The following is a 13,879-nucleotide window of genomic DNA, read 5'->3' as shown; positions in this document are numbered from 1 at the left end:
TGCGTCAGTCTGTATTACTTTGTTCTTATTAAGCACCATGGGAGAAATTTAAAATGTGGAATGAAGGGGGCGGGGAGAGGTTGTGCTGGGAGCTGAAAAAGATAAATTGCTTCTCCCTCAGTGGCTGGATCACAGTAAGTGACCAAGGTCATTTTCTTCTCTCCTTCTACGCTGTCTTCATAAAAGGCAGTTGCAAACATTTCACATGAGAGGAGTAACTTCAGAAGACACCCCCCACACGCCCCCCACACTGAGATGCACACACACACAAGCATACACCTCCCACATACAAATGCAGATAAGGGAACCCCACAGCACCTCCCAGGTGACTGGCAGCCTCTGCAGCAGTAACTCTTCGCGCACTGCGGTCTGCTGCAGTCTTTGCAGTGGAGGGACGCAGGCTTTTGTGAATGGTCGCCAGGGAGGGGCCTAATGTCATCTGCTCCTGATGTCAGCACAATGAATGAAACTCTTGAAAAGCGTAAAGCCTCAAGCACCCGGGAAGCAGAAACCTTCTCAGATTGGTTCCCTGGCTGCAGCGTCTCTTGCTGACGAAATCACTAGTCCCATGTGTCACGGATAATCCATATACGTTAGGATTTAAATGAGGCAGAAACTGAGGCTGCATGTGAACGAATGCACAGCTGATTCTGGCACAACCATCTCTGGCTGAAGCATCAGTGGCCACGACCCTCTTCCTGCCAGGCACTGGAGAAAGGTGTTAGCAAGACCTGCAGACCCATCATTGTGCGTTAGCCATCTACTTAGCTAGCCCGATGTTCTGCTTTTGCTGGCAGAATTCCTTGCTGAAGCTCCAAGCCCTTGAAACTGATCTGTGCTCTGCGTTTTTAACAAACCAGGAAGAAGCTGCTCAGGTGCATGGAGTCAAGGACCCAGCCCCAGCATCCACCCAGAGTGTGCCTGCCGAAGGGGCAGATGCTGCAGGTAAGAGACAGGATGCGGGGGAGATCCTCACTTGTACTCTGAAAATAGTTTAGCCTCTTCCTGCTTCACCCTAAACCTGGCCCCCTGTGGGAAACGGTGCCTGGTGCAACATGAGAGCTTGGGTTATATATATCCTGGTAGCTGAGAGGAAGCAGGAGAAATTCAGATGTGGCATAGAACCTTCTCTCCAGTGGGGGCCAAGAGTCGGACTGACATCAGTGGGTATCAGATGGGTGTCAATCACCCATCACAACTCCTAGCTCCCATGTTCCTATTTGGTATCCTCTGGCAAACAAGTGGTGTACTTGTATATTGCTGGTCTTTGATAATCTATACTTGAAATTCGTGAGTTTTGAGACTCATGATTTGTTTGAGGTATTGAGGGATGGGGGAGCTTCCACATTGCTACTTTCTTTATTCTATTGCTTGTAAGATGGTCCATCACAGGGAAACTGGAGGTAAGTGGTATAGCTCATTCTGATTATATATGGCCCTGTTCTGTCTCATATTTTTTAGCTTTAATTTCTGTGTTGAAAAGTCTTGAAATTGGGTCTTACTTGTCTTAGTTTCTCTAGTTTTAATCCTGGGGATGATAGGTTAGCTAGCAAGCAGAAGGCAAATTAATGCTCCCAGGAAGACTTAGAGAGGAAAGCAGCACTAATTTACATGAGTAGAAATGAGAGTACAGATTATCTTTTTTTTTTTTTTTCCACAAATGGGTCAGAGGTCTTCAGACTGCTTTCTGGATAGACAGTAGAAATAGGCTTAGGTGAGCTTGCTTCCCGTGATGTCCCTTATCTCCAGGAATTGAAGCAAGAGATTTACAAAGTAATCTATTTTAGTACCATTAGTAATAGCACATTCAAGACATTACTGTTTAAAACAGACCCATATGGTATAAGCAGGCAAAATACTTATCTCCAGTTTTTGAACGTTTATGAATAACAGTGGTTAATAGCTACTGGTAGTAGCTACCATTATCATTGAAGACTTTCTCTGATCCAGGCACTGCTCTGAGCATTTTATAGCTATTATGTTAAATGCTTACACTGATCTCCTATGCACAGTAAGGACACTGAGGCCTAGTGCAACCCTGCTAGAAAGTGATAAATTTGTTGCCCATGGGATGCAGGCGGCCAGCTCGCTGTCCTTGTTGCCTAGTGAGCTCCCCTGCTCTGTTGGCCATTGTGTTTGGATGAGATGCAAGTAAAGTTGTACAAGAGCCAATGTAAGTCCAATTAGGAATCGAAGTCAGATTATTAGACAATGCCCTTCTTCCACCAACCCCAACAAACAACATTCAAAACCTACAGAGAAGACTCAAGCCAAATACAAATTAACTTTTGAGTTTTCTGATGTTTTGATACTATATAAGTATTTGGAAAAGAGTGTTTAAATAAGATATGGATATATGCATATTTTTAATCTGGATATATGTATATTTTTAATCATGAGTTTTTGCGTGTGTTTGTGTCTTATTTTCTTGAAAGATCAAGAATTGTTTTGCATTTTCTCATTCTAGATGGACAGGATTTTGAACAAGCTTATTAACACTCCTTGTAAATGGAGCTTATGTAGCAATTGCTTATGCAAAGAAACTGACAAATATATTCCATGTTAAGTGTCAAATTGTAGAAATGGGCAGAAGGATCCTTACAGAGGAGGCTTGTGGGTTGGATGTTGTATTTTCCAAAATGTGGGTGAATCTGAGATGTCTCAGAGCTTTTCCAAGAGAGTCTATGAAAAAGGCAGATATTCTCTCTCTCTCTCTCTCTCTCTCTCTCTCTCTCTCTCTCTCTCTCTCTCTGCCTGTCTCTGCATATATGTGTATACAGTAGGCAGCAACAGTTCTTGCACATTTTCAAAGATAAAACTCATTCTGATACTTTTCATCTTTGTAGAGCTTATGCATAAGAAGTCTCCATTAGCTAAAATGACTGCATGGGAATTGATATGGAGAAAGTGCCCCTATATTGGATCTTGTAATACTTTGACATGTTTTTCTCTTATTTTAAAATAAAACCCTTTGATATACTATGGAAACTAGATGTCCTCAGGAACCTAAGGTATCTCTTCGTTTGGCAGGGACATTGCCAAAGTGACCAACATTTGGAAGAGACTTTCAAAATATAAGGTATGATGTGGTTTGGTCTCTTTGGCTTCCAAGACACATTTATAGGAAGGCCATACACTTTCTAATCCTGTGTTACTCGGAAGGAAGAAATTTTTGCTCATATTAGATCAGCAGTTTTTGATTCAGGGCCTATGATTAGACATCTGAAATGATCTTTGAACACCTTGAAACTTTACTTTTTTGTGTGTGTATGTAAATTCCCAATGAGTGTGATTGCATAAGATTAGCACAGATGGCCATAAGTCTATACAAGATTATAGTAACTTAAAATTTTCTCTTAAGGTCTAGCACCTAGTCCTGAGATTTACATGTATATAAATATTAAGTTAATAATTGTTAATGTCAATAATTAATAACAAAGACAAAATCCAAGTGATTTTTACAGGAATATCTGGCTATAATATGCTACCAATTAACTATTAAAAGCAGACATTCATAAATATAAATTGATGGTACTTAAATGGATTTCAAGGTTACTTTAGGCTTGGTTAGGGCATGACTGAAGTGAAGTGTGACTTAAGTGAAGTTTAACTTTTGCAGAGGGCATCTGAAATGATGGGCTGAACCTAAAATTGTCATCTCTGTGTCTTGAGATCAAAATATTGAATTTTAATTTGGGTTTATGGCTTACAAAGGTCAGTCCCACCTAGTAAAATACCTGAAATGCTCCCTGTTCTAGAAATCCAACTAAAAACTGCACTTGCAGTACAAGCACATGTCGTAGAAGGCCTGGAGGGGCACTGGGTCTAAATAGTGTTCCCAAACCTTCCTGCATATCATAGGGATTTGCAGTCTTCATCTCTGGACGGACAGTCTGGGGTGGAAGCCCTGGAATCTTTTATATTTCTAAAGTTACTCTCTAATATTGGAAACTGCTATTCACGTGACAGTGTTTTGAATTAGGAGAGAGAAGTTCAGGTTCTCTTAGGTTTTCTTTGACTCTGCTTCGCCTCAGCATCATCAACAAAAAGAAGCCTACAGACCACAAGGACTTATAACTCAGTCTATGACCAGTTGACTCAGTCCATTTATATCAGGAGGAGAAAGGTGCTCAGTCACCCAAGTCTGCAGGACAGAAATTGGAGGGATGGGGGCCTGGGCAAGGGATGGGGACAGGGACAGATTTGAGAGGTGTAAAGGCTGTTAAAGAAAATTGATAGAGAGGAAACCAGCTGAAAGGAAGCTTTGGGACTGTCTGTAGGGTAACCAAGCATCCTAATTTGCCCAGGACTGTTCATTTTTAGCACTTGAAGTTCCACATACTGGGAAATCCTCAGTCCTAGGCAATCAGGACAGCTAGTCACCCCACCTGTCTGTATAGGGTGCAAATCACATACAACACTTAGGCTCAAAATTCCTCTAACTGAACAAACAGCATCTTGCAGCTGAAGCAAATGTTTCCTCTATGGCATTAGTAAGCATCTATTCTGGTGTTGTGAATGGAAAATGAAATGAGGATTGTCTTTTTAGCTGCTTGTCATTTTCAAAGTGTACATGGGGACTGTTTGATGTTTCAAATGACTAAGCATAGTAATCCCTGTTCTGTCTGCACGCAGGTGATTGATGGCACAGACTGTGTAGCAAAAGCTGCCACTGGAGATAACTGAAGACTTATAACTAGAAATATTAATTCCTCAGGCATACCTACTTAATTCTTTTATTCTAAAACCTTGATTTTCAAATTGAACTTTTCATTTGGGCAAGAGTTTTGTTGCTAATGTTGATTATTATAGAACACTAATGTAGTATATCTATTTATAATCTATGATTATTCCCATGGTCTGTAGGTGTCTCCTAATGTTGAACAGAGTCAAAGAGGACCTTCTCACTCACATTTTAAGACACTGTCCACATGACCAGAAGTTCCCAATTACTTAGAAGTACTCATTAAACTTACAGATGTCTGAGCCCCCGATCCTAAAATGCAAAATTAAAATATAAAGATGAGGCCTGAAAATCTCCAGGTTTGAATCCCCCCACCCAGCCCCCAGTGATTCTTAGGTACAGGGAGGTTCAGGAACACTTTCTAGAACATAATGTTCCTCTAAGGGTGCCATGAAATGTGTTCTTGCTGTAGGTGCAGTTTATAATTGGATTTCTGGACAAGGGAGTATCTCAGGTGTCCCACTAGATGAGTCTGACCATCCACATGACTTGATGTTTTATTCTGTCTGGCAACAACCTCAGATAGTCCTCGAAAGTCAGTAAGAGGTGGTCTCTGTTACTTCAACCTCAGTCGTGCACAGAATTTCAAATATCTTTTAGAAACTTTTTTCATTATTGATCTATGTATATATGTATGTGTTATTTCTAAATCTTTATTGAACATTTTTTATACTTTCAGTATGCAACACCAGTTGCTTTAACTAAAAATGGCTTCCAAAATATCATACAATCTCACCTAATACAGGAACCTAATGAGCAAAACAAATGTGCAAAATAGAACTAGAGATATGTAAACAGGGAACAGACTGACAGTGACCAGAGGAAAGTAGGGAGGGGTGAAAGGGGGAAAAGAAGGGGAACAGTCAAGGAACGAGTGTGAATGACTCATGGACATGGACAACAGGCTGGGGATTGACTGTGGGAGAGGGGGGAAGTGGGTGGAGCAGGGGAGAACAAAGGGAGAAAAATGGGACAACTATAATAGAAAAAGAATAAAAAATAAATTAAAAAAAAATGGCTTTCACTGTGAAAAGTACCTTTTATTTTTGTCCTAAATTGATTCCTTTAAAAGCAGTGGTTTTTAAAAAGTCAGCAAGAGTTGACTTTTACCCACCTTGGTGACATTGAGCAATATCTAGATATATGTGGAGGGTGAGTGGTGCTGGCACTTTGTGGGCAGAGGTCAGGGGGCTACTGAACATCCTACAAAGCACAGGGCTATCCCCTCCCCACACTGTCCCAGCAGAGAATTATCCAGTCCAAAATGTAAATAATTTCAAGGTTTAAAAACCTTACTTTAAAATATTTTAAAGTAATAACATCAGCATAAGCTAACAATGATCTCTTCATTTGCACGCAGACTTGCTACATGGATTTCCTCATTTTATCTTCAAAGCATTTCTGTGAGGTCGGTGCCATTATTATCCCCAGATGAAAGATGAGCAAATAAACTTGAAGTGTTAGAGGTCCCACAGCTACTGAGGTGTGGCGGTTGGGAGGAAAGGCGAGGAGTGGTCCGGGGCTCCCCATTTGGACTCCCCATTTGGACTCCATAGTCTAAACGCTTCACACTATGCTACTTGCCATTCAGCCTAAAAGTTAAGTCCCCATAGTCCTAATATTCTAGAATTTGAAATTAGGACCATAGTCAGCCTGTACATTCTCTACACAAACAATGTGTTTTGGAAGTCATTTTTTCTTTATCTATCCCTGACTTTGTTTTGTCAGACTGTAGAGACCTCGACTTATAGTTGATTAACCTGTTACAGCCCTCCTGTTCCCATAGTTATTTCAACTCCCCTGATCTAAATCATCGCTAGGCCCTTGTGCCCTTCCTGATGTGCATTTACCTGACCTGCATAGTGTATACCAGGTGGAATCAAATGGGATATTATTTGTAAATACCGGCACTGGTGTTATACTTTTACAAAATGATACTATTGGAAAAAATTGGGCAAAGTTTAGCAGGGATCCCTGTATTCTTAGAAGTTTATGTGAAACTACAATAATCGCTGTGAAAATTGAATGAGTACCTAAAAATATTGGTTTGGGATGTTTTGTAGAATAATTACAAAGTTAAGTACATTTGTTGAATTGTTTTTCAAACTCTTCCTAGAGATGTTCACTATTTTCTTGACCTTTTTGTCATATCTGTGTATTCCATAAAAGCTTCAAAGGAATCCCATTTTCTACCAAACTAATAGTTTAGTGCTTATTATTTTTCGAAAGTAGATGTGTTAGTTTCTTCCAGCTTTGTTGCCTACTGGCCCATAGTGAAGGTCATCAGCTATTATTAAGCTTCTTCATGGTTTGTGGCCTTTTTTCTGTGGTCGCTTAGCATTTTACTCTTTGACAAAGATTGACATCATCTGCAAACTCAGACTTATGACTCAGCTTCCTCATTTGTGTCATTTCTGAAATGTAAAATAAGATTAATTCAGGATCCATTTACAAGTGTTAGTACTGACATGTTTGTCATAAAGATATTAATTCATCCCTGTTCTTGGCTGCATATTGTTAAGTAGATTTTGTTTCCATTACAAAACATTTAGCCTAATCATCATTTGGCTTTATTTTAAAACAAATTTTGATATGAAAAACATGCTATAGACTTCTTGAAAGCCTAAGTAGGTCATGTTCTTTGGTGCTCCCTTGTTCAGAATCATAATTCTTTGCAGAATTTGATGTGTTAGTTGGGTGATAGTTAGTTGGGTGATATTGGACCGGTTATTTGACCTATGTTTCAGTTTCCTTTTCTTTAAAATGGGAAAAAGGATAGTATCTATTTCTTAGGACTGTTATAAGAATGATATAGCTAAACATATGTGAGGCTCTTAGAATAGCCCCCATTGTAAATGCTCAATAAATGTCAACTATCATTATTTTAAAAGCTGGGCATTTTTGCAATATTCAGAGTTTATGTTGCCTTTCCTCCGGTTGACACTGCTTACATTTGTCTTTAAATATCTTCTCTGTCATAATTTCCAACTACTTTTAAGGTGTCTGTATGCCATTAATACTGTTCAGAGTCTTGCATGTGATTGACATTATACTAATTCCCTTAAGCTAAAGGTGTTTATAACAGCAATAATTTATACAGCTGATGGCTGAATAAGTACCTCCTATTACAGTTAAAACTACCTTTGTTAACATAAAATCTATCCTGTGCTAAAACTATGACATAACTTGACTGGCAAAGATCTTTACTGTTAATAATTTTTCCTCCCATGCTTTTATAACCATTGTCATAGCCTCTGAAAGGGTGCTTCATATTAACTGCTTGTTATCCAAACAAAGTATTTTTAAATGATTTCAAAATTCATAGGTGATAATATAATTCCCTGAGCCTGTTTGTAGAACTGCCTTATAGGGAAGGAGAAAATCAGTCCTGCAGCTGAAACTTCAAGGTGATTATTTTTTTAAAAAAATTAAATTCACTTTTTAAGGCAGGCCAAGAATTGTGGTAACATGCATTTTTCCATTTTCCTCGCTACAACTCTTTATAAATGAGAACTCTGAGTTTGACAAGGTTTACCTGGCCAAGAAGTTAACAAAAGTGAGCAAGTGGCATCTCAGAACAATCCTGGGACTCTTGACTCAAGAGCCTGGACTTTTAACAAACAGGCTTATTGTCATGTTATTTTTTTAATTAATAGATTTTATTTTTAAGAACTGTTTTAGGTTTTTCAAAACTTGGGCAGACAGTACAGAGAGTTGTCACACTCATTTTCCCCTGCACATAGTTTCCCACATGTTTTATAGCCATTTTAAACCCTTCTTTTTGATTAGCATCCTTCTGTGCTTCCAAAGAGGACAATGTGGAAGTGACTAGGTGGCATGCCTAGATAGATGGTTGGTATCTGACACTCCTTTGGCCACTCCCTGCCCTCACCCTGCTGGTCCACAGTGGAGAGCACTCCTGTCTCTTCCAGTTCCCCACGGCTTCCTTTTCCATGGCTCTGTCTATATAGGGCTGGTGGTCCAAATTTTTTTGGCTAATTTTTTCTATCTGAGGTTAGACCCTAGTAAAGATATAGCCCCCACTGAAGTTCTGGATTTTTTTTCAGTAGTCTTTCTGTTTGCTTTGTACATTTAATTTTCCTTCTGCAAAGTACATCAGCTCATAAATGAAAACTCTCTTGAGAATGGCTCTTCTATCTTAGCACATTTTTATCAGCTGTACCACTGAGGTGATCAATGGTGCACGAATCAACTGGAAGACCTGGGGAGACAGAAAGATGATCAGCATCACAGCACCCCTCTTTCTCTATGTTCCCCAAGAGGGCGGTTCTGAGCAGTGGACACTATCAGTGATGATGCTTGCTCTTTTCCTGGCCCTGCAGCTCGGCAGAGCTCTGTCGTCTGTGCATGTGGCTCCACTCCTCTGAAACAGGGAGCAAAAACTGTTTTCAGAGATCAGGCGCTGTTCATTGGCCATTTCCCTTGGTTATTTCTGAACTGTTCTTTGACAGTGTGCATAGAGGCAAAAGATTGAGTCTTAAATAATCAGAGAGAACTGAAAAGATTTATCTAGTCATTTGGTAGGTTTCTCTAGAAGATTGTTTTTCTCAAGTTGGGCATTTGGTTTGGTGCTGTATAGAAACTGTCACTAAAAATATGAATTATCCCTGCCTGAGATGTTCTATAAAACAATGCCAAGAAAGGATTTCTTCCCTGTCCCATTATGACAGGAGTGCTCACGCCTGCCCTCAGTGAGGATCATATTTCCGTGGCCCACAGCATGGTTCTGGTTTAGGGTAGAAGTCACTGGTGTCTGAAGACCTCAGTCCTTCACAGGCTAGAAGTTCAGCTCCACTGCACATTTGCTCAGAGCAAACTTGGCCTTTGCCACCCTACCTCGCCTTTCATCTCAGCCACCCCCACCACCATGGTGTCTTGCCTGTTTTTCTTCTTCGTCCCCCACAGATTTCTGGCTGCTTCTGTTCCTCAAACTGTTTATACCCCCAAAAAGTATATTGTAAACAATATGCCATGCAAAAAACAATGTGATGTTCCTTTGTTTGGGCCTTTGGGGTTATTTATTCCTTATTCTTATCACTGAAACAGTGAAAATACCAAGAAGGAACTTTATGAGTCTTTCATGAAAATGTATATGTTATTACTGGATTTTAAAAATAATTGGTTACCATATACCCTGAAAATTTATGTATTTATGTATTTCTGCAATTTAAATGTTATGTTTGCTTGGTAAAAAATATCATGTGTTGGGTATAATAGCAGTAACTCAAGAAAAAAATATTCCAAGATTATTCCCCTATAATTCCCTAGGAAACAGGAGTGATTAGATTACATTTATCTTCAGAACTACTCAAAAACTCAAAACCTGGATCTGTATTTACTGATAAAAATTTAATTATAAGATTGTAACCAGAATTGCAAAGGGAAGGAATAAGTTTAAATCTGAGCCTAAGCTTCTTTATCCATGTAGTTTTCTGGTTTTTAGGAAGGATTTTGGAATTTCTCATTGCTCAGCTAACCCAGTGCCCTAATCTATTGACTTCGTTTTAACTGACGTCAGTACATTGGCTCCTTCAAAATGAAAATGAGGCTCACCACCTCCACCCCACTCTTGGAGTGGGTTTTGAGGAAGTGCATGCTGACCTTGAACCCGGGAAGGCTCTGTCTCCTGAGTTTCCTATCTACACAAACAGGGCCCACTGGGTACCTCCACCTGGATAACCAAAAATGCCTCTTAATTCAAAGCATCCAGAGTTGAACTCACCTTTCCCTCCCCAACAGGCTCCCCTCCTGAATTCTCTAACTAGAGAAAAGATACCGCCAAAAAAATACAAAACAACAATTAACATCTATTGATGGATTATTATGCCCTCTTCCCTAGGCACTGTCCTAAGCACTTGAGATTTTTTTATCTTTTAAAAATCTTTTTAACAATTTATAAGCTATATACTGTTGTCATTCTCACCTGAAGTAGGACTTGGCATACTGTAGATGGTCAATAAACATTTGTTGAATGAATGAATTCCCATTATATTAATGGGAAAACTGTGATTGAAAAGAACTGAATAATGTGTCTCAGGTCACACATATTATAAAACTGGGATTTGAATCTAGGTGTTTCTGAGCCTATACCCTATGCTTTTATCAGTGATAACAAACTACCTCTTGGGCTCTGCAAGGTGCCTGTCCTAAAGCCCAGCCCTGCTTTCAGGGTGACAAATTTTCCATCCCTGTAGCTCCCTGGTGTTTCTGGTGGCCATCCACAGAGGCTGGCACACACACAGAAGTCTGCTTGAAGTGCCAGCCTCCTGCTGCTCAGTAAGCAGGTCAGCCTCCCTAACACGGAATCCCTCTTCAACTGTCCTCATTCCTACCCTGCCTGTCCACACCTCGGAAGTAGCTTCTCCTCTCTCGGTGGTCTCTGAGCAAAAAAGCTCTTCAGTTTCCCCAGGCTTACTAATGAGGATGCCTTCGGACTTACCTGTGTTCTCTGTCATGACCTCGTAGCTGACCCTGAGGGCCTTCAAGCGGTCAAATTCAACACACCCCAAACCAAACCTGGTGTGTTTGCACCAGATGTCTTTAGGTTATTTCTGGTTTTGTTCTGGTGGCCCTCTTTGTGTGAAGCTGGCTGAAAATTCTGATGCTTGAGCCCCATTAGAATCATGCTTTTTGTTCATTTGGCTTTTAAAACCAACAAAGGCTGGTGTTGGTCATTTTGAAATGTACCTGAATGTTACCTGAGAATCCACCATGATGAGCAAACAAATGAACAAATCCATAAGACTATATGGCTAATTTATTGCTCAGTTAGATCTCAGCAGTCCATCTCAGATGGTTGCAGGTAGAGCTTTGCTTAAATTTTGAAAGATGTTAGAAATTCACATTAGAAGAGATTTTTAAAAATCTGACTGACTCAGTTAACAGCTGTAATACAGCATCTGCTTCTGCCTGGGGTTGCAGTCAGATCAGCTGTCACTCTCTTGGCCTTCACACACTAATGACAATTATTTGTCTTCTCTGCACTCCCTATTGCTCAATGAATGGGCAGCCAGAAACACCCTTGGGCTCCCAGGGTCAGGGTTGTGGGGTCTTCTACCACAGGCTTTAGTCAAAACCTCCCTGAATGGAGTTTATACAGTAACACCACCTTCCCTACTGAGTTTAAAATGAGGATCACATTGCTACTAGCCTCACGTGGTTGTTATAAAGATTAAACATATGCAAAAACTCTCATGACAAGTTTGAGGATATAATGAGTCACTCCATAAATATTCTATATGATTATTATTCTTACTTATAAATAAGAACTGGTAGGGGGGATGATATTCTGAGGGGAGTGTTGGCTCTCATTTTAAATATTATGCACATCGGGGCTCCTATTGTAGTCATTCAATAAGAGAAGGTCATATTCAGCTTACTTACTTTGATGATGTTAATTATTAAAATGATGGTTCTATAGTTGTATTATTTTTAGCAGTCTCCAGGCTTTATCTCAATGTTTTACCAAATACATATGCTGTTCAAAAGATGCGTGGGTGAGCAGTGTTAGTTTTAATAGGAATTTATTTTAATGTATATTAGTGAAAAAAATGTAACTAGCACATAAACTTTATGATTTCTTGGCCATCGTGGTCTAGAGGGAAGCTGAAGTTTTTAAAAGCTGTATATTAAAATTAACCCTTTGAGTGCCATGTGTAATTGCTAAAATTCGTGTGAGATATGCCAGGCTATTTTCTGAGAAATGCAGAGTTTATGAAAAATGTCTATAAAAACATTATTATTCATAATAATTTGCTGAAAATTTCACAGTATACAGTAAATGCTCTCTTCTTTTGTAAGCAGTATTCTTTGACCTAATTTAGCAAAAAGTTTATTGCATTAAAATAATTTTATTATAACAATATTAGAAAAAATAAACTCTTTCTTTCAATATGGCTTTTGAAGTATAATATATGGCATAATATAAAACCTATGATTATAATTTGAAAAAATACATAGCAACATGGATAACAAGCAAGAATTATGCCAAACATTGCATAAATTTTTGAAAAAAAAGAAAACTTCATAACATACAAAAAAAAGACCACAAATGGCATTCACACTAGAGACATATATTAATAGATATCGACAGTGAAAAACAGTTTATAAACAAAATACTAATGCTATACTGTGAAGCAATGAAATGTCCATTAGCAAAAGCTTCCTTATCATGCATACTGCATAGAGTTTCGATGATTATTGCAAAGATAAATTAAATTAAAAGTACTATTTAAAATGTAAGTAAAAATTATAACAGAATGAATATGTCAGTATTTGAAGAAGTGTAAAAATTTGAAATTTGGATCAACATGAAAAAAAGTTATATCAATATGTAACCTGAGGTACAAAAAAAGAGAAGAAAACATAAAATATGAATTATTCCATTGTTATTTACATTTATAGCCATCGAAAAAAGAGTCACTGGGAGCGACGCTGGCACTTTTGGGAAAACGTGTCAGCATTGCTCACAACGTTGGCACTCAAGGAGTTAATCTATCTAAAATACATAGTAAATGTATAATTTTATATATATAATACATACTTCTTTAATAAACATAATAAAAAAGGTTTATGGAGATATGACAAACATTTGTAGAGGATAGTTTTATTTCATTTTATTCTCACTTAGTCTTATGAAGCAGGCACCCTTATTCTCCCCATTTTACAGATGTAAAAACTAAGGTTTAAAAAGGTCTCTTATTTGCAAAGTCTCTCAACACATAGTAGGCCTGGGATTCAAACCACTATCTTTGCTGTCTCTTGTGCTGCCTCTGGGATTATTTCTCACTTCTTTGCTTGAGAAGGCTTATTATCTTCTAAAAAAGTTTTAATATTAACTTTTATTGTTTTTCCTTTCTATAAAACTAAGACTTATTTGTTACAGAAACTTCAGAAAATACAAAGGAGAAAAAAGAGGTAAACATTTTTTGTTGTAAGAACACTTACATGAGATCTGTATCTTTAACAACTTTTTAGGTGTATACTGTAGTATTGTTAACTATAGCCAAGACGTACAGCAGGGCTTTGCCTTTTCTATCACAACCCTGCACTAGGACATGGAGAGAGGTCTGTGAACCCGCTGGAGCCCCACAGCAGAGGACAGGCACGCCAGGA

General features: G+C 38.7%; 1 protein-coding gene across 5 annotated transcripts in view; it reads left to right on the top strand.

Annotated features, from left to right (window-relative positions):
- FAM13C (family with sequence similarity 13 member C) overlaps window positions 1–13,879 on the top strand; it is a 128,241-nt gene that overhangs the window by 87,361 nt on the left and 27,001 nt on the right. For all 5 annotated transcript variants that reach the window (XM_090278059.1, XM_090278056.1, XM_090278055.1 and 2 more), the window contains one exon: window positions 861–945. In XM_090278059.1, coding sequence (XP_090134185.1) covers window positions 861–945 — 85 coding nt within the window. The remainder of the gene's footprint in view (window positions 1–860; window positions 946–13,879) is intronic.

Source organism: Furipterus horrens, unplaced genomic scaffold, assembly GCF_987537825.1.
Source record: "Furipterus horrens unplaced genomic scaffold, mFurHor1.1.pri manual_scaffold_5, whole genome shotgun sequence".
In the NCBI taxonomy this organism is placed as follows: Eukaryota; Metazoa; Chordata; class Mammalia; order Chiroptera; family Furipteridae; genus Furipterus; species Furipterus horrens.
Note: the sequence above shows the minus strand (reverse complement) of the source record. Positions and strands in the feature narration are given on the sequence as shown.